This window comes from Dipodomys ordii, unplaced genomic scaffold (assembly GCF_000151885.1).
Source record: "Dipodomys ordii isolate 6190 unplaced genomic scaffold, Dord_2.0 Scaffold69, whole genome shotgun sequence".
Classification (NCBI taxonomy): domain Eukaryota; kingdom Metazoa; phylum Chordata; class Mammalia; order Rodentia; family Heteromyidae; genus Dipodomys; species Dipodomys ordii.
The window spans coordinates 3,168,247-3,188,641 of NW_012267285.1; the positions used below are offsets into that span (position 1 = coordinate 3,168,247).

General features: G+C 57.4%; 2 protein-coding genes across 2 annotated transcripts in view; both read right to left on the bottom strand.

Moving 5' to 3' along the window:
* Positions 1-1,550, bottom strand: part of Cacna2d4 (calcium channel, voltage-dependent, alpha 2/delta subunit 4) — a 67,207-nt gene extending 65,657 nt beyond the window's left edge. Inside the window, exons 1-2 of the mRNA XM_013023618.1 lie at positions 1,503-1,550; positions 1,108-1,433 (exon numbers count right to left, since the gene is read on the bottom strand). Of these exons, the coding sequence (XP_012879072.1) occupies positions 1,108-1,433; positions 1,503-1,550 (374 nt within the window). The remainder of the gene's footprint in view (positions 1-1,107; positions 1,434-1,502) is intronic.
* Dcp1b (decapping mRNA 1B) lies at positions 1,352-19,024 on the bottom strand. Its single transcript, XM_013023619.1, has 8 exons — positions 18,933-19,024; positions 16,738-16,865; positions 7,891-7,957; positions 6,247-6,412; positions 5,930-6,058; positions 4,738-5,337; positions 2,399-2,611; positions 1,352-1,670 (listed from the first exon to the last, which is right to left on the bottom strand). Exons 1-8 carry the CDS (start codon positions 19,022-19,024, stop codon positions 1,590-1,592), a joined length of 1,476 nt encoding a protein of 491 aa, XP_012879073.1. The 3' UTR covers positions 1,352-1,589.
* Positions 19,025-20,395: the final 1,371 nt, after the last annotated feature.

Sequence of the window (20,395 nt, forward strand, 5' to 3'; positions counted from 1 at the left end):
CCGGCCGCGTGCCTCGGTCCTCGGGTAGGGCCGGCTCTGGGGCCTCATCACCCGAGGACGTGGGTGCACCCACCAGGGCGCGTCGCCACGCCCCGGCCGCCACGGGAGAATGAGTCCGCACTGGGAAGGGCACCTGGACCTCTGGTCTACCTGGATCTGGCAGGCCGTTTCCAGTGATTTACTGCGATGGAGGACGAGGTTGGCGCTGGTCTGAGGGAGGAAGCCCCATGCTTCCAGAGGTTGGTGTCTGAGGGCCACTACCCGGCCGTTCCACGCAGAAGGAACAGCCCATGAGCTCTACCCACGATTCCCTGCTGCAAACCAACTGGCAATGGAGACACGTCACACCTTCAAAGCTGTTTATTGCATTTTGAGTTGTTTTTTTAAGGCTGCGGTGGTTAGATCACGGATACTTTTAACTGTGGTCAGACATGCGGGGCCAAGGCCACGCAGCACACCGCCCAGGGCCATCTGCCATGTGCGTGTGCACATGCATGCGTGTGCTTATGTGTGCATGCATGCATGTCTGTGTTTGGTCCTAGGGCTTGAACCCAGGACCTGGGTTTTGTCCTTCAGTTTTGCTCAAGGCTGGTGCTCTACCACTTGAGCCACAGCCTCACTTTCCACTTTTTTTAGTGGCTTACTGAAAATAAGAGTCTCAGGGACTTTCCTGCCCAGGCTGGATTGAACTATGATCCTCAGATCTCAGCCTCCTGAGTAGCTGGGATGACAGCCCGGCCCTCCCGGTTCTCCTGTGCCACTGGCCTTCTGCAGGTTAGGTCTCCAAGGTTTGTCACTTGGTGGCGGCTGTAGGAGATGGAGCCCGCCCCGCCTCTCCTCAGAGCTGGGGAGGAGCCTCATGGTCCCCGCAAAGGCCCAAAGCCTCAGGGTGTGAGGAAGCCGGCCCCTGGGGGCCCCAGAGTAAGAACACTTGTCTGCAGAACAAATGGGGATGAAGGAACATGGGGCCCCATGCGCCCTTCAGGCCTGGGCAGCAGAAAATCTCATCCTCTGCCCCCGAGGTCACCACCTCCCCTGCGAGGCTCAGAACAGGTGCTGCTGACCCAGGTCCTGGCCTTCCATAGTCCCCATGTCACCCCCCGCCCGGAGGACATGAGAGCTGTCCACCGCGTGGACACGTCAGGACCAGGCAGGCCACGGCCATGCACAGACGTGGTGTGGACACCTCGGGGCCAGGCAAGCACAGCAGATGGACTATGACCATGGGTGGCCTGGGAAGTGTTCTCCTCACTCCCACGGGTAACCGTGGTGGACACTGCCCCCTGGTGGCTGGCCGGTGCCCTGGCTTGGGTGAGAACCAAGGAGATTATGGAAAGAGAAAGGAGCGGTTTCCTTCCTAGCCTGGCACCGTGGGTGTGTTTGAGCTCGGCATCTGCTGCGTGGCCTGGACGGAGGCCTCCCCGAGTCTGGAGCTACGGCGCGGGTGCCAGGGGTTCTCACACAGGGCCAACCACAGGAGCTCAACCACACAAACCCTTTACTGTGCAGCACCGGGCTCCGGCCGGCGGAAACACATGGCAGCGGCGCATCCCTGGGAGGGACGGGTCTCAGGACACGGCTGCCGCGGCTCACGTGGGTCCCCGCAAGGCGGCCTGCGCCATGCTGAAGAGATAGGCTTCATAGATCATGTTCAGGAAGCTGTCGTCGTTCTGGAAACCAACAGGGAAGCCGGGACCTGTGACTGCCCGCAGGGGGCTGGAGCCTGTGACCTCCAGTGTGTGGGGACAGAGCCCCCGCCTGGGGGTGGGCAGGGGGCGAGGGTGGGGCAGGTTGCCCGTGGGGAGGGGGCTTGCCAACAGGGGTGGGGGTGTCACCTGTGCAGCGCACAGATGCTGCGAGGCTTGCTTCAGACCTATTTGTGGCTGTGCTGTGGCACACTCGCTGGCTGTGTGGCCAGCTTCAGAACCGTTTGTGGCTGTGTCCGTGGCACACATGGCCGGCTCGTGGCCAGCTTCACAACCGTTTGTGGCTGTGCTGTGGCACACACACCCTAACTCATGGCCAGCTTTGGAACCGTTTGTGGCTGTGCTGTGGCACACACGGCCGGCTCGTGGCCAGCTTCAGAACTGTTTGTGGCTGTGCTGTGGTACACACAGCCGGCTCGTGGCCAGCTTCGGAACCGTTTGTGGCTGTGCTGTGGCACACACGGCCGGCTCGTGGCCAGCTTCGGAACCGTTTGTGGCTGTGCTGTGGCACACATGGCCGGCGCTTGCCTCCCTGCCCACTGTGACCTGCTCTGTCTGCTGGAGCTCTGGGTGTCACTGGCCCAGGATGGCCCTGGCCTCCTGACAGGTGCGGGCTTGGCCCCGGACAGGCTGGAGGGCAGTGGGTATTCTCACTGTGGTCTCCCGCACCGAGCTCGGCAGCCGCCGCTTACCTGGACGAGGTACAGCAGTGCTTCCTGGAGCTGCGGCCTGCTGAGAGGGCCCGGGGCCCCCAGTGAGGGCCGCTCGGGGATCCGCAGGGGCAGCAGCAGGCCGGGGGCTTCCTGGCATCCCTCTCTGTCGCTGGCCGGGGCCTGGGTGGAGGCGGTGGGCGACATGAGCAGGGCGTGGGCCGCTCCTGCTGTGATGTGCTGGGGCGAAGTGGCCTGTGCATGGCAGATGGGTGGGGTTGAGGAACCCACGCGCCACCCGAGCCACAAGTCTGCACTGCCAGGCCCCACGGGCGCCGCCTCCAGGCCTGGCCGAGCTGCTGTCCTGGCGGAGGGGCCCGCGGGCCGCGGGGCCCGCTCCACCCCACGTCTTCGCTGAGCACCTCTGCGCAGACTGCTCTGGCTGTGCAGGCCCAGCATGAGCAATGGGCAGGGCCTTTTCAGGCTATTTCCCTTACTGTTCAGCGTGTAGGCCTGCCGCCCCCACTCAGCCTGGCTGCCCATGGTCCTGACCTGCGCCCCGTGGGCAGGGCGGCTCTCGTGGGTGACTTGCGGGGCACCCCTCTCTGACCCTGTCCTCAGAGGCCCTGCCTGTGGGGAGCAGGTACTTCTGGGCTGTCTACTCGCTTAGCTGATGGACCTGACACAGCCATGCCATGGCGCGCCTGTCCCTGAGGGCTGGTGCGCGTGTCTGGCTTGGGAGCAGAGCGAGGCACTTCCCAGCCTTCTGGTACCCCAAGAACACAGGGAACTTGGGTTTGGGTGGGCGGCAGTGTAGCATCATGGCTGTGGCATCTCCGGGGCAAAGTGCCTGGGAGGAGGGAGCTGTCTGCTCCTGTGGGCACTTGGGGGGGGCTGTGGGGAGCCCAGTGTGGGGTGCCTGGCATGGGGAGCCCAGTGTGGGGAGCCCAGCGTGGGGAGCCCGGCGTGGGGAGCCCAGCGTGGGGAGCCCAGTGTGGGGAGCCCGGCGTGGGGAGCCCAGTGTGGGGAGCCCAGTGTGGGGAGCCCAGCGTGGGGAGCCCAGCGTGGGGAGCCCGGCGTGGGGAGCCCAGTGTGGGGAGCCCGGTGTGGGGAGCCCAGTGTGGGGAGCCCAGCGTGGGGAGCCTGGCGTGGGGAGCCCAGTGTGGGGAGCCCGGTGTGGGGAGCCCAGTGTGGGGAGCCCAGCGTGGGGAGCCCGGTGTGGGGAGCCCAGCGTGGGGAGCCCGGTGTGGGGAGCCCGGCGTGGGGAGCCCGGTGTGGGGAGCCCGGCGTGGGGAGCCCGGTGTGGGGAGCCCGGCGTGGGGAGCCCAGTGTGGGGAGCCCAGTGTGGGGTGCACACGCACTTCCCTCATCTGCCCCCTGACATTTGTCAACGCTGAAAGGAAAAGGAATTAGGCAGGAATTCACGTCAGGTTGCTCACCCCAATTCTCGAATTCTAAGGCAGCAAATAGAAAAAGGAGCAGGTGTTTGCAAAGTGGACACCAAGCACTGAGAGGAGGGCGGGCTGCAGACACGTCCTCGGGGAGAGGGCAGCCGGCCCGGGCCACGTCCCAGGGACAGGAGGCTGCCCAACGGAGCAGGCCAAGCCCCAGCACACGCGCCACTGACACCAGCGTGCTCCCAGTGGGTGTCACAGGGGACAGATGTGGACTGAGCGGATCCCTCCGCTTCTGGTTTTGTTTTTTTTTTTGGATCCGGTCATGGGGCCTGAACTCTGGGCCTGGGCGCTGTCCCTCAGCCTTCAGCTCAAGGCTAGCGCTCTACCACTTGAGCCACAGCGCCACTTCCGGCTTTTTGCTTATGTGGTGCTGAGGAATCGAACCCAGGGCCTCAGGCACGCAAGGCCAGCGCTCTACCACTGAGCCACCTTCCCAGCCCCGGATCCCTCCGTTTCCAGCTACCAACGGACTTGGGGACCCCTCTCCTAGAATCTGCCCCCTTCCCGCAGCTAGTGCTCAGGGAGGCCAGAGGCACGCCTGCTCCTCCCGAGCCTCTGTGGAGGCAGCAGCCCGCTCGCTCCTCCCTGGGCAGTGCTCCCCGGCCCGTAGGCCGGGGCATCCAGCGTGGCTCCTGCCCGGGTGGGCTGAGTGCCTGCAGGACTGCGGGCTCTGAGGGCCCACGCGGGCCTCATGTCACAGAACGCCTCAACCAGTCTCTAAACCAACCAGCCCACAGTCAAGGGGGGGATCGCATCCGCGGCCCCCAGGTCTGTGCTGGTCTTAAGACCTTCCCACAGACCGGAGGAAGCTCTCCCTCTGCTCTCTGGAGGGGGTCGGGGAGGGGCGCTGCCTGTCTGGAGCCGGCTGTAAATGTGGCTGCACCACAGCCAGCCCGGTTCGTCTCTGGACGGGCAGGTGCTTACCTGCATGAGAGCAGCTGGCTTCTTCCAGGGTGTCCCCGTCCCGGAGCTCTGGGCCACCACTGGGAACCTGGCGGCCAGCGCCGGCCTCGGGCCCACCTGGAGCTCCTGCTGCTGCTGCACGGCCTGGAGCTTTCTCAGCAGCTCCCGTGGGGGCAGAGCTCCGGGGCTGCCTGGCTGGGGCGCTGGGCTCCCCTCCCGAGGGCCTCGGGGAGGGGGCGGGAGGGGAAGCTGGGCGGCGGGGCTGGGGAGAGTGGGGGTGGAGGGGTCAGGGGCCCCCTGCAGCGTCTCCAGCAGGCTCTGGGGTCTGGAAGTCCTGTGTGTGTGGCGGGGCGAGCCCGGGGGGACTGGGCGGGGGGCCAGGTCCCCCACAGGGTGGGCGCCACAGGGATGCCCTTCCCGGAGCTCGGCCAGCGGGCGTAGCTCCGTGCTCCCGACCATGAGTTTCTGAATTGCTGGGCAGAGCCTGGCCACGGGGGTCCCCTGCCGGCCCGGGGGTGTTGTCTGCAGCTGTGGGGACTCCGTGGCTCTGGGGCAGGGCGCTCCGCCAGGCTTCCCAAACAGAGTGGTCAAGGACAGGTGCTGGGGCTCAGAGTCCGAGGCCTGGAGGAAATGAAGACATGGGAGTCCGTGCCGCGTGCAGTGTGGGTGTGGCTGCCCTGACAACTCAGTCTTATCCACGTGGGGGCTTTGGGGGACCACGAGAAATACTGGGAGCTAGCTAGAACAATCGGAGGCTTCTCTCAGGAGAGCTGACACGTATTAGGATTGACCAACTGGCCGGAGGGACTCGTGGGCCCGGGGCCCGGGTCCCAGGATGGGGCATGCGCAGGCAGAGTTACAGACGTGGAGAGATAAGCCACCTCTTTGAGAACTGGGCCTGAGGCCTTCACAGGGTTCTGGTGGCTTTTCACAGAATCACACAAGCACGTCCCCTGTATACCACAGTAACTCCAGTTGGATAAGGAGAATTCCAGTCTAACCCAGATAAAAGCTTAAGACTGTTTGACAAAAGATATTGAAGCACAAAGGTCTGGGCGTGTTGTGAAGTGGCAGAGCACCTGTTTGGCTAGTGCAGACCTCTGCATTTGAGCCCTAGGAGCACCCCCAAACCCCTCGCCGCATGCAATCTGCCTTGGCCTGGACAGGTACTTTGTCTCTCTCCCTCCCCTCCTGACCCGCCCCGGGCGCGCACCTGGCTGCACTGAGGCCCGCTCTGCGGGTGGCCGTCCCCGGGCTTCACGGGGATGGGCTTGATCAGGTTGGGGTTGTCATGGATGGCAGAGGAGCTGGCTATCTGTTTGGGCTCAGAACAGGTCTGACACTGGAAGAGAGAAAGGTGTGCTGTGGGGTACGAGCCGTCTGGCTGGCAGACGCTGTCTCGACGGGTTTCCTCCCTTCGACTCCAGCGCCATGAGCTCCAAACTTGCACAATTCAGTGCCTTAAAGCATTTCCAGGGCTGTCGTATGGACAGACGTCAGCAGCGAGGCCTGGCCCACAGCGCGACTCACCTTCGCGTGCTCCTCCCTGGGTAGTGCCCCGCGTGGACCCCCCTTGGTGTACTCGTCCCTGGCCTTGGTGAGCATGCGGAGGATGTCCGCCTCTTGGCCCTCACCTGCGCTGAGCATGATGGGGGGGATGCCGGCGCCAGCACGCAACTGCTCCGACTGAGTCAGGCTAGAAGGGGGAAGGGGGAGAGGGGAAGAGGGCACAGCTGTTCAGACTGAGTCAGGCTAGAAGAGGGAAGGGGGAAGGCCCAGAGAGCCAGGTCGGCGCCGGTGGCTCCTGCCCGCCCGCCCGCCAAGCTCACCCAGCGGTTATTTACAGATACGAGTGCGTGGTGGTGTGAGCGGGGCTGCGGGCACCTGTGCCCCACATGGCACAGCTCTGCCCCCTGTAGAAGCAACGCCTGCGTCTTGTCTGCTCGCTCGCTGACAAGGCAGCATGGTGCATGGCGCTGCTTCCTACCTGTCCCCACCTAAGGTGGAAACAGCAAAGCGCTCACCCTAACTCAGCATGACCCGCACCCCGACAGCCACGGGAGGTGGAGGTCCGAGGACTGGAGTTTGCCTCCTCCCCCCGCCCTCCCCCCCCCGGGCAGAGCTGGCGATGCCTGGGCTGGATGAGCAAGGACGAGGGCGGGGGGCGGGGGGCGCGCTGGGGCCCGTCTGAAGACTAATGAAGGCACAAACGGGGCGGAGGGCGGGGCTCAAAAGGCAGAACTGAGCACTGGCAGTACGTAAGCTGCCGGGTAGAGCCATGCCAGGCGCTCCCCTATGGGACGGCTGGGAGGGGTTCTGCCCCCCGAGGCTCTTCCGGGCCCTGCCTGCCCAGCTCCCAGCCTCTGGCCACCCAAGGGCTGTGACTCCCACAGCCTCGTGGCTCGGCCTCGGGATGCTTTTCATCTATCTGGAATCTGGCTATTATTGTCCGGGGCACGTTTACAATAACGAGTGTTCCAGGGACGAGCTGCCTGGCGGTAAACACCAGTCTGAACAAAACTTAATCACCATCTGCAACTTGAGCTACTTACCTAAAATTAGCTCTCACATGCAACATCTTCAGGAATCAAATTTTATTTACAAAAAGGCACCCCCCCCCAGGCTGCTCGTTTCCACAGGCTCCCTCTGGCCGGTCCACAGCACCGGGGTTGAGGTGGAATCTGGAGGTGCAGGTCACCCCTGTGGGCAGCCGCCGCGCTGAGTCCCAGGTTCCAGGCCAGGCAGACCTTCATCCACCTCCCAGAAACCCATTGTGGTGAGCAGGGCCAGGGGCTCAAGAGGGCCAGTGGGCGGGGCCTCCTGCCTGTGTCACCAGAGAGGCCAGGGGTGGGGTGGGGCGTGTGATCAGGTGGGGAGCTGAGAGTTCCCAGAATGCAGTGCGGGAACCCCACAAGGCATCGTGAGATGGAAAGAACAAGACTTACAAGAGGAGGGAGAGGGAGACCTGGAGTGGCTGCTGACCCGAGTAGACAGGAACCCAGAGTATCCCTGAGCAGACATGAACTCCCATACCTCCAGATGGAAAGGAGAGACTATGGGCCCCTAATGCTGACTGTGAACAGAAGAGCAGAGCACTCTGGGGTGCGGGGGAGCAGGGGCGGCCTGGGAGGGAGCAGACGGGCAGCAGGCCTGGGCCTCCTCGTCCTCACTCACTTTTTCATGAGCTCCGCAATCCTCTGGCACTCTTCCTTATCATAGAACCAGATTCCATAGATGGACACTGCAAAACACATCAGGGAGAGGAACGGTGGGCAGCCTCAAAGCACAGCGTGGAAAGAACGCCCCACTCCACCTCAGAGGACAGCACATAACGTATGTACCAAAGTGATTTATTCCATAACCACCAACAACACAGACGTTAAAGCACTGGAATTCTTAAAAGCACAGAGGACTCTCTCTCTCTGACATGCACACAAACACACATAGCCAGCAAAGTGTCTTTTCCTTAAAAAAAAAAAAAAAGCAGCACCGAATTCTAGGGGGGGGGTGTAAATTCTTGTTAAACAAGCGAATCTAGACGCGCATGAACACAGGGTTTCTAAACTTCTGGCTTAAGACACAATTGTTTCTATATTGCATTTGCACATTTCATCTTCGTTTTTAAATATTCAGAAATCGGATGCTCAAACCATGCCACCCCCCCACCAGTCTCCCCCGACAATATGTTAACTGAAAATCTGACTTGGTGAGCTGTTTCGAAGAGGCTACTGGGGGAAAAATAGAGAAACTTTAAATAATACATCTGACTTCAAATGGTTTGTACTGAAAGTTTACAAACGTTCAGTGGTTATGAACAATTATGATTTACTCACTTAGTAGTAAAAGAATGTGTGGTATGATGTACCTACCTGCTACTGCCTCCCTTACTCTGCTACAAGTGAGCTGCGTACTAAATTTAGTGTGTAGCACAGGCTGGAGCGGCGCCAGGATCATTTATAAATATCTTAACCAAGGATCGGGTGGTATTAATCATATAAAGAAGGCACATACTCCTTGTGTACTTCTAAACACTTCACCCAACACAGCAGCAATATTATACCGTGATTAAAAAATATCAAAATATGGTTTGGAGGAAAACGAGATTCTGACTTCCAAAATGTTTATTAGCAACATTAATGCTACGTTGTCATAGGGACAGCTCTGTCCCCTTTAGCTCCCTTTGCCTTCTGCCTTGTTCTTAGCATGGGTAAGTGGTACAGGGGATTCACTGGGACTGTCCCTGTGGCCCCTGGATGACCTTGACTGTGACCTTGACCACTCTTCCTCACCCCCGGCCCATGATGCTCTAATACCCTCTCTCTCCCCTCCCCCCACATACCCCGTTACCCAGCCAGGGCCCAAGGTGTGGCGTTTGTGCTTCCTGGTGGTGGCAGTGACTCAAGATGTCGGAAGGTAGGAGAGGTATCTTCTGACTGCTACTTTAAGTGGCTATCTTAAAGCGGAGCTTCGTGAATCTGGATCATTAGCTTGCTTGTAGCTGGTAGTGGGCTTTGCATTTTGTTTTAGTAATCATGGCTGCAGAAGGAATTTTTAAGGGAGCAGATGGAGGAAACTAAACCTTCCCGGTCTCTCTTGCACCACGCCATGCTCTGGGCGGGGCAGTGGACACACACACACACACACACACACACACACACACACACACACACACGTGTGTTCCTCCTTGGGACTGACCATCTTTACAGAGGAAAATCAGAACGCCCGAGTTCTGAAGAGGACGGCTTCCATAAAGAATTTTGTGTGGGCCTGAAGTGAAGCGTCTATTTGTGAACTTCCAGTTCAGGACGTGCCCCCAGCACAGCCCTCGCTCCCCACTGTCCCCACCGACTGCCACCTCCGGGGCCCTGCCCTCCTGTTCCTTAGATACAAGCGGGCTGGACCTGGGTCCATGCTGGGTCCAGCTCCAGAGAAGCTCTTTCTTTCTCCTGTGACGCTGAGGCGAGGGCCGGCCACAGCCGCCGACGCACCCGAGTGACCGTTCTTTAGGGCCCAGCCGTGACTCACCTCTAATCAACCTGTTTTTGTTTTTTTTAAATCTATGTATGAAACTGGGACTGCTCTGAAGTCTTCTCACCCAGTTCATGTTTAGGTTGGACACTGAAGTTTAGAGACCCGGGGACTTTTTTGGGGAAGAGGGATGGAGAACCACTGACCATTTGGTCTGGGAATCAGAAGGCTGAACAGCGACAAAGGGCTGCCTGCTTCTTCTCCCTGCCTCAGTCCCACCCCTGGGGGCCATGGGCTCTGGTGAGGCCGAGGGCGTGTTCCATGTGACGTGTTCTGCGCTCGGCCCACCAGCCCCCAGCAGCCCTGGGCCTGTCCAGCCAAGTGGCGTGGTGATGGACAAAGACCAGAGCTGCAGGAGGTGTTGGGCTGCTGGGCTGACAGGGGCCGCTGACTCCACATTTGAACCCAGGGCTCCCTGCAAAGCCTTGGGGGCCCAGGGACGCAGCTCCCGCCCCTCCCCAAGAAGGCTGCCTTCAGAGTTCTAGGACTCAGAAGGGATGGGGCTTGTACAAGCGCTCTGGCTCTGAGATGTTGTGCCCAGTGTTTTTACTGAATCTCAAAAAAAAAAAAAAAATCACAAGGCGAAAAGGCCACCGTGGTTTTTTCTTTTAAAGTGAAGTTAGCAGGAACTCGCAATGTTCCAAGCCCTGGTGCAGCCCAGCACGCCTGCCTACCGGCCACTGTCCAGTGAGCCCTCCGTGGACTCGGGGGCCAGCTTCAAGGGCACACTGGTGCACGAGGCTCCGCTCCGCTGCGTCTACGTCTCTCCTGGAGGTAAGGGGCCCGAGGGGAGAGACGGGGCGGCGGGGTGGGGGGCGACAACGACACACGAACGCTGGACTGTCAGCCTTCACTGTGTTTGAGCGGGATCCCTAAGAGCACAGCTGTAAAATCCAACAGGGCCTGAGGCCATTCTTGAAAAATTCTCAGTGGGAAAAAAGCAATGCTTCAGGCATTAGGCAAGAGAGACAGGCAGGCAGGAAGAGAGAGGGGTGGGGGAGAGGGACTCACACATACACACAGACAGAAAGACAGACACAGGCAGGCAGAGAGGAAGAGACTCACACATACACAGACAGAAAGACAGAAAGACAGAGGCAGGAAGACAGAGAGACACACACACCCACAGGCAGACACAGGCAAGAAAGAGGAAGAGATTTACACATACATAGACAGAAAGACAGACACAGGCAGGCAGAGAAAGACTCACACAGACACAGAAAAACAGACAGACAGACACAGACTCACAAATACACAGAAAAACAGACATAGGCAGGCAGGCAGACTCTCACACACACAGACACAGGCAGGCAGAGAGAAAGACAGAGACGCACATTCACACACACAGACAGCAGATTATTTTCAACAATGGCATTTTCTGTTTGAGGATTTTCCCCCCAGTGGAAACACTGCAAGTTGATAAATCTGAAGAGGTCACCAAGCCGACATCGACCGTTGTGTGCGCGCATGGTTTTCTCTGGGACGGTGGCTCTGGTTCACACGGGCGGGGGCGGGGGCATGCGTGGCGTGGATGTCTGCGAGGGAATTGCCCCCTGCCACCTGTGCTGGCCATAGCTATTTCTAGTAAGCTATTTCTATCAATAGCATTTGTCGTCGATGTCTCACACTAAGTAATGGACAATAGCTTGTGATCACTGCATGAGAGCCCAGACCAGAGGGGACAAATCCACACCTGACCTAAGGAAGAGCGCTAAGTGGGCAGGGCATCCAACTTAGGGAGGCCTGGCCTTGCCCTCGCTCCTCCCTCTCCCCCTTCCTCATTTCCTTTCTTCTTCTCCCTTTCCTTCTTCCTGACAAAAAGATGAGGGGATGTGTTTTTCCTGTGCCGTCAGCTCTGTTCCTGCTGGAAAGCTGGGAGCGCGGCAGGAAGTCACACACGTCTCTCCTGGGCATCTGAGGATAAATCTGAGCATCTGTCTTCCAACCCACTCCTCCCAGGAAGACTGCACCAGGAGGAGGTGCAGTCGAGTGTGGCTTTGGTGAACATGTGGGCTGGGAAGGTGCTCAGTGGTAGAGCGCTCGCCTCGCATGCATGAAACCCTGGGTTCCATTCCTCAGTACCACGTACACAGAAAAAGCCAGAAGTGGCGCTGTGGCTCAAGTGGTAGAGTGCTAGCCTGGAGCAAAAGAAGCTCAGGGACAGTGCCCAGGCCCTGAGTTCAAGCCCCAGGACTGGCAAAAGAAAAAAAAATCTTTGGTGAACACTTGCTTTCTGGTTTAAGGTGTGGCATGTCTGCTTGAGCTGCTGTGTGATGCAGAGGATGGGGGGGTGCACAGTGCACACTTGGTGGAAGCCCCTCGGGACACACAAAGCTACGGGACTGGAACCCGGAGCCAGGGGAGCTGGGGGCTGGATGCCACCTGGGTGGGCATAGCCCCCAGGCTGGCCGGGGCTCCAGCACTAACACTTGCTTACACATCGGGGTATAAAAGGCTGGAACTGGCCTTTTTAAAAACGAAAGTTCCTGTGGACGGAGGAAAAAGGGAAGGACGAGCAGAAGGGGGGAAGCTGGAAGCACATGGGAGGGGGGAGGGGGGAGAGGAGGGAGAGGAGGAGGTGGCGGCGGCGGCGGCAGTGGTGGCGGCGTGGAGGCGGCAAGGCAGGGCAGCCCGTGGTGTCCCGGTGTCCAGTGACGGGAAGCAGGCCGCCTGCTGCCCCCTTTGGAATGTCTGCCCTGGCCGGCTCTTTCCTTACTTCTGGCGCCCGTGTTGCTGACCAAACACGGATATGGCTCATAAAACAAGCTCCCTGCGGGCCTCAGCGGCCACGCACAGCGCCGCTATCTTCTGCTCCTGCTCTGGTTCTTCTCATGCGCCATGATCTCACCCGTCGGCAGCTGCCAGGATCTCGGGGTCTAGGGCTCATGGCAGAGGGGAGGCCGTGTCCATCTAAAGGCTCATGAGAATGGGGGAGGGGGTAGAGTAGAAACCTGGCTGGTGAAAACAGCTCTCCTCCCCCTTCTAAATAACCAGCCTGGTTAGAGCTGGGGCCTTCACAAGAGGCTCTGGGCCAGCCAGGCTACCGATCAGGGCCTTGGCTCTCAAGCTTTGCCTTTTGACCTTTGTCTGTCCTTGATGCTGTGCACGAGTAAGCCACACCCTCTGCTTTGTGCTATGGAATAAGAGCTCGCAGGCTGTACACAGAGTAGTTCTGACCTTAGCCCACATTGCTTTCCTTTTCCCCAAACTCCAAAGGGCGCAGAGACATGACACGTTTTCCTTCTGTGGCTTCAGACATACGTGAATCAGATTCCATCTTTCATTCCAGAACTTGGCTATCTGCAACTATGTTCGAAAAACAAGTGTGAAAGAATCCACACGAACAGGCAGAGCAGCCAGGACGACCACGTGCCGAGGTCACTGTTTATCTTCTGGGATCCAGTGTTGTTTTTTTCCTAAGCTCTAGGCTTCCTCCATGCCAAACTGGGTGCTCGGACCCAGTCACACAAGGCTAGGCCTCAAGGGCAGGGTCCCAGTCCACGAGGCGCTGGGACGTGGTTGTGTGCTCAGCCAGTCTGTGGCTCCGTGGCCGTGGGGAGCTGGTTTCGGCACTGTGTGTGCGCGCCCCGTGATGCAGGGGCGCTGGCTGCCTCCCGGGTGCCCACGTGTGCGCCACTGGCTGTCACGACCCAGCTCGTACCTGCACGGTTCTGTGCCTTCTGCACCCCACAGCACGCCCGTGCCTTAGAAGAATCGTCTCCTGGGAGTCTGCATCCCGTCAGCCCGCACAGGCACTGGCAGGGGGAACGAAGCGCTACTCTGGGTCTGAGGTCGGGCCACCTAGTCCAGCACTCGAGTCCGGTAGATGGGCCAGCTTCAGCATCTGTTAGAACATCACCTCTCTGGGCAAGGGGCCGTAACGAAGAGTCCAAGTCTGTGGCAAGGGCAGAGGCGGCTCAGAGACGTGAGAGGTGAGCTAGTGACATTGTGACTTTTAAGCTTTGGTGGCCTCCTGCCTTTCTTGTCAGCAGCCCAGACCTGAAAGTCCTGGAGGTTAGTGAGGGCAGCCCTCACTGCCCGCCCGGTGGGACCGGAAGCCGCCGTCCTTGCTTCCTGACTCGAGGGACTGTGGGGTTTCACGCTGAGGGGCAGACGGGAAGGGAAAGGGCCGTGTGTGCTATGGGGGGACTGTCAAGTGTTTGGAGGGCTGCAGAATGATGTGCAACATGATCCCTGACCCCTGGAGTCCAATAACCTCCCAGAACCATCTGGAACACCCCAGGTACATGTACAAGGAGACATATCAGCGTGGCGAGGCCCAAGGGTGGGGCTGGGGAGCAGAGTGGCCCACAAGTGGGAGGCAGTTTGAGCAGAACTAAGGACTGAGGACTAAGAACCACTAAGAACCACCATGGAGCCCGTCCTCGGGCCACAATGCCCAAAGTAGTAAAACAAAATTACTGCCTGTGGGTGGAGTTCACTGTCTTCATAATAAATTTATACGGGGTTCTTTTAACCCTTCTCTAACCAAGCTGAAGAAGTGGTAAAGAGGGGCTGGAGGTATGGTTCACGGCAGAGCAAATGTCTGGAAAAATATGAGGCCTTGAGTTCAAATCCCCCTGCTTTGGATTAAAAAAAGAGGCGATGAAGTCTCAGGGTCTTAAAATCTGACAAGGCAGAAGTTTGTCTTGACATTTCTAGGTGTTCTGAAACACACAAGGGGTCTGAAAAACAAATTGGGGCTAGCCAGGGTGGTAACGCGGCCCGGCTTTGTCACCGTTCTGAGAGGCAGGATGGCGTTTTGGAGAGCTAGGTAACCCGGTGGCCTTCCGAGTCAACAGCCACAAGCAGGAAGACAGCCGTAATCTCCCAGAACCAATGCGACCCTAGAATATTGTAACACTAAGAGGAATGTAAAGAACTGGGAGATTCCTTCAGGTCCAGCTCTGTTTGTTTTCTGCCATCATCTGGTGCCACTGAGCACGGTGGGAGGTGGGGCGGCTGGTGCCTGGCGGGGGCCTGCACTCCGCTGAGGCGGCTGGTTTCCTTCTGGTTCACAGGCAGCTTCCATGCTGTGCATGCGGCTTCCGAATTCTGGCCCACTCTTGTTTGCAGATAATTTGACTCTTACTGCTGTCTTTCAAATGGAGCATGAAGGTTTTAAGTTTGTACTTTCTAAAAGTTGTATAATATAACTGAGCTCCGTCATTGCTCAATGCTTACTGTGCAATATGTTTTAGAGAAAGGCTGGCAGGTCAGAAGCTAGAAAGTGGCATCTAAATGGCTCTTTGGAGACAGGGCCTCGCTGTGTCGCCAGGCTGCCCTGGAACTGGAGATACTCGTGTTTCAGCCTCGCTAGTGCCAGGATTACAGCTGTGCACCACCACATCCAGCTTTAAAAACTGACTATGGGGAGAAAAACAGAAGGTGAATCCTTCTACTCAGGAAAAGGCTTATTTTTGGGTTTCCAGATTTTCTGAAATAAGCCTTTCTTCTCTGACCGTGGGAGACAGCAGCTGTCTCCAGGGGCGGGGGGTGAGGGAGGTCTGCCACCCACCTGGCCTGCACACTTGTGTTACACACCTACTCCCCTCCTTCACAGCCCACAGCAGGGAAGGAGCAGCGGTCCTGGCTGAGGGCACCGTGACCTCGAGGATGCATGCTGGGTGTGTGTGTGCCCCGTCCATCAGTCACCTTGCCGGGTCTCGGCTTTTGCACGCACACGTGTGACTATTACCCTGGAAAGGAGCAGCAGGGGTGGACGCTGGGCACGTGAGCCAGAGCAGTGAGGTTCAGCAGGACCAGGAGGGAGCCACACACGGAACCCTAACTTACAAAACACAACACAGCGGGCACAAGCTTAGGAACCCATTTTATTTAACCCAATATAGCACCATCTTAACATGTCAACTGATTGACAGAAAATTAAGTTAACAAGGTGTTTTTTTTTTTTTCCATGTTCTTTTTCTCTGGGAAATGGGACAGCTCTGCCCACCCAGCGGGCAGCTCGGAGATGGCCACCGGCCACACCCTGTCCAAGCACCTACCTGGAATAAAAGCGAATGCAGACGGCAGGGACGCACACTCGTGGCAAGGGCTGTGTTTTTGTTACTTAAGATCTGAATTAGGTAGTGACTCAGCTCAGAAGCAGACAGTCCGTAAAGGAAAATAAAACCTGATGCACTATAACACAAACAACTCAGACTGCGTTCTGTACCTCATCAGTGACACCTGCGAGGGAAAGCACTCGGATGGCGGGAGCCAGCCGTCTCTCGCTCTCCGCATGGCTGTGTGCACCGTTCTCCCACTATCACCCTTCCCCACATTGCGCTTTACATGGTCCTGTGTTGCCTGCCTGCCTGCCCCACCCTCCCCAGGATCCCTGGAAAGCCAGAGTTCACCTGAATGGCTTCCATTTCCTCCTATAAAACCCAACCTGTATTCTCTGAACGTGAGAGCAACCCATGCACCAGGACGACTTGATTCTAAGTGAGGCTACACTATTTTACCCGTGCACGCACGCATGCACGCACGCACACACACACACGTACGTACTGGATAGTGCTCCTCCCGTTCTATACGGAGCCCCTGAACGCAGGCGGTGCATCAATCTCTCTCTGGCCCGACACAGGTGGTCAGGCTGGAGGAGCAAGGACGGGAGATTCGTGTGCCTCTGCACCTCACATATAACCAGACTATGTGCTTAGCTCCTGTGACTCCAATATGACCACAGGCTGAAACCCTGTGGACTTGGATTTTGTATGTATCAGGAATTCACAGACAGCATCTCTCGAGTACGGGCTCTCCCACTTTATCTGTGTGCCTGGTCATAGGGACTGAGGGAAAGGTGCTGCCAACCAGGCGTCCACAGCATCCTGACCACGCTCCTGCCTCTGCCATAGGGCACGGCAGCCTTGCACTCAGAGCTAAACATTCCCAAACTAGCGAACGCTGAGCCCTAAGCAGGAATGCAAAGACAGACACGCAGCCGAACCTCAGAAGTAATACCACAGCACGCAGTGCAAAACTCACATCTGGCATTTCTGTAGAGGAGGAAGGGGTCCTGGAGCTGGAGGTCCAAGTCTTTAGTGATGGGCTCCGTCCTGTTCTCCATGCTCAGCCTGTTCATGATGGTAAACCCATACTTGGGAGACGCCGACCTGGAGATCACAAAGGGTAAGGACAGCGCTTAGTGCATCGGGCCTCCTCCACCTGCTGTGCACACACACATGTGGATGGCATGCGACTTTCTGCACATATGGTCCTTCACAGACTGCACACATCTGTGCATATGGGCCCATGTACATGGACTGCACACATAACATTCTACGCAAACAGTCCCACACATGCAGACTGCACACAAGTAACCTTTTGCGTGTAGCTTCAAATACAGGCTGCACATGCTAACCTTGTGTGTACTGTTTCACACACAACTTCAGGTGTGTATACAGATTCACACATGCAGACTGCACTCATGTAAAGCAGCATTTCTGCAGTGAGCACCATTACATACACACACATCATATGTATCACCACCTGAGTGACAGGTTGTCCTGGGCAAAATAGCTCCTGTGTGTGTGTGTGTGTGTGTGTGTGTGTGTGTGTCTTTGTGTCCCTATTGGTAAATTCCTTTAAGGCAGTAACTATTTTCTTTTTCAGTTGTGAGGCTTGATCTCATGGTCTGGGTGCTGTCTCTGAGCTTTTTTGCTCAAGGCTGGTGCTCTATCACTTAAGCCACAGTTCTACTTCTGGTTTTCAGGTAGTTAACTGGTAATAACAGTTTCAAGGACTTTCCTGCTTGGGCTGGCTTCAAACCATGATCCTCAGATCTTGGGTAGCTGGGATTACAGATGTGAGCCACCAGCATCTGGCTGGTAATTATTTCTTAAAATCTTTCTAACATAGTTTTAGAGGATCTTGGTACTTCACAGAGCATACATCAAAATTATACAAAGAAATTTCCACAGAAAACGTTAAATATTGCCTGAAACGAATTATAAAGTTGAATGGTGGTCAATGCAGTTGTGAGACAGACCATAAATGAAGTTTATGTGAGGGAATGCGTGTTCTTTTTCTTCCATATAAAGCAACAGCTTCATGGATACACTATTATAAAGATTGCTCTCAATAAAAATGTGGCACTTGGTATTTTTTTTTTGTTGTTGTTCATTTCATTCAATACATCTCGGCTGCTTTCGCGCTAAGTGGAAAGCACCCGAGTGACACAGCACAGTGCTGCTGGCGGGGGCGCGGGCTCGGGCTGGGTCTGCCTGGTAACAGCCATGCGGCAAGGCGCCTGGGGACGGCTAGTGGCAAGGGAATGCCCCGCCTGTGCCCGGAATGCAGCGCTCACCGCAGGTGAGCGCGCTGAGCCCACCCCACTGCACGCGGCCTCACCTGCCGCTGGGTGAACCAGGCAGGCACAGGTCCTCGCCAGGGTGTCCCCTTGACGCTGACCCCATGGTGGCCAGGCACTGTCCCTCTGTGACCACCTAGTGCCAAGCCTACCTTGTCACCTCGGGTCCCTTGTGGTGGTGTATCCTGCACTGCGGTTCACGTGTGAATGAAACCCTGGGAGGGGCTCGGGCTGGACTTGTAACGGGCACAGGGTGGGCAAGGTGCTGACAAGAGGAGGAAGCATGGGTGCCGGGCCGCTGGGGAGGGGCGTGACACCAGGATGGCCACACTGGGGTGGATATGACAGGGAGGCCAGACCAGGACCAGCAGCGTGCACGGAGGCAATTGTGTTGAGGCTCTGGGCTTGGAGTGCAGGACAGGCCGAGGACAGGCTGAGGATCTGGTGTTTACTGCTGCTGGGCACTGTGAGCCCCACAGCTGAGTGTGTCGTGTGTGCCCGCAGAGGGGACAGCTCGGTCAGTCCCGGGCTCTGAGCAGAGCTCTTCAGTTGTGGATGGTGCTTGTCTGAGCAGTTGGGTGGGAAAGGGGGCTGGTGAAGCTCTTTCCAGATAACACCAAGGGGGATCTAGCCCCGCCCGGCCTGCGCTCCAAGAACGGTGTGCACTGACCCAAGCCACAGAACAACAGTCCACAGCCTCTGTGAGCACCATGAGGACTCACAGCCAGGGTCACGTGGTGGCCCCTTCCTGCTGCCAACTAAGCTTCAAACCAGAATTCCTCTGTGTTATTTCTCTTTGTAACAAGGCTGCACTTGGAGACACGTGACAACAAAACCAAACCAGCCCATTCTGAGAGGAAACCAGTCTTACCTTGTGTACACAAACAGCGTTCCTTCCACGTCGGTCTTCTCCTGGAAGACAGAAACACAGCCATCTGTGCGTGCAATACCCCATCCACGCATGCAACACATCCCCATCTGTGTGTGCAACACACCCATCTGTGCACGCTCTCCAGAGACAGAGACCTGCCCGCGCTTGCAGCCATTATAGAGGCTGATCTGTAGGGTTAAGGACCTGTCCACAGCCCAGCACTTAGGTGTGCAGAAGTATGTATATACATACACACAAATATATGTACGTATATATGCATACATACACATACATGCACACACATTTATGTTTTAGTGTGGAGGAGACTATCCACTGTTGCTCACTGCCTTTTAGGCAATGATCTCCCAGATGACTGGGAACAGCTTGCCTCCTGGTCAGGTGTCATTACATCCTACAGCTAAACCACTAATATTAGAGAACTCTTGTTTTTGTGTTTGAGTTTGGCTGCTAGGAAAGCAGACTTAGATTCTTTGCATCAAGAACTTAAAGCAAAACTGTGAAGAACCTGGGGGTTCCTTTCCTTTTTCTGTTCTTTTTTTGTGGGGGGTGCTAGGGATGGACTCCAGGGTCTCCCCCAAGTGAGGTGAACGCTGTGCCCCCAATTCCCTTCTCCCTCTGGTTCTGTGTGCAGGATGCCCTGGTTAGCTCCTGTCCAGGCTGGGGACATGCTCAGGGTGATGGCTCCCTGGCTCCCATGTTCATGGGTGTTTCTGACTCGGAGAAATTGGGTAGAGTACATTCCACTGAAATCCTTACCTGGCTCTGGAACTCATTTGAATATAATAGGTGGTTATATAATGATATAATTTCACACAAAAATTACCATGAGGAAAAAATAGGGTAGATTACAAAATTAAAAGTGTTCCTCTGGCCGTGGAAGCACCAAGCGTCAGGCGGTCACTGCTGGGTGGGTGCATCTGTGAGAAGTCCAGCAGTGCAGCTCCAAGGCTGGTGGTGTCCCAGCCCCGTTCCCCCTCCCCCATATACGACATATTTGGCAGTGCAGGGGATTGAACTCCAAGCCTCATGTTGGCCAGGGTGTGCCACGACAAAGCCTCCCAAGTTTGCTGAGGGTCGAGGTGCGGGAGGCAGAGGGCTGGGGTCTGAGGGGCTCCGAGGGCCGGGGTCCGAGGGCCAGGGTCTGAGGGGGTCTTGAGGGGGTCCGAGGGCCGGGGTCTGAGGGGGCCTGAGGGGGGTCTGAGGGACGGAGTCTGAGGGGGTCTTGAGGGGGTCCGTGGGCCGGGGTCTGAGGGGGGTCCGAGGGACAGAGTCTGAGGGGGTCAGAGGGGTCTGAGAGGGTCTGAGGGCCGGGAATGAGGGGGTCTAAGGGCCGGGTATGAGGGGGTCTAAGGGCCGGGTATGAGGGGGTCTAAGGGCCGGGTCTGAGGGGGTCTGAAGGGATCTGAGGGCCGGGTCTGAGGGGGTCTGAGAGGGTCTGAGGG

What these genes read in the sequence shown, in the direction of transcription:
- Dcp1b (XM_013023619.1), bottom strand. Translation starts at nt 19,024, where the DNA reads ATGCGTGGATGGGGTATTGCACGCACAGATGGCTGTGTTTCTGTCTTC. An exon ending in CCAGGGAGGAGCACGCGAAG is followed by an intron (nt 6,059 to 6,246) that starts GTGAGTCGCGCT and finishes TCTCTCTTCCAG; the next exon opens with TGTCAGACCTGTTCTGAGCC. An exon ending in AGCCAGCTGCTCTCATGCAG is followed by an intron (nt 2,612 to 4,737) that starts GTAAGCACCTGC and finishes TGCCATGCACAG; the next exon opens with GCCACTTCGCCCCAGCACAT.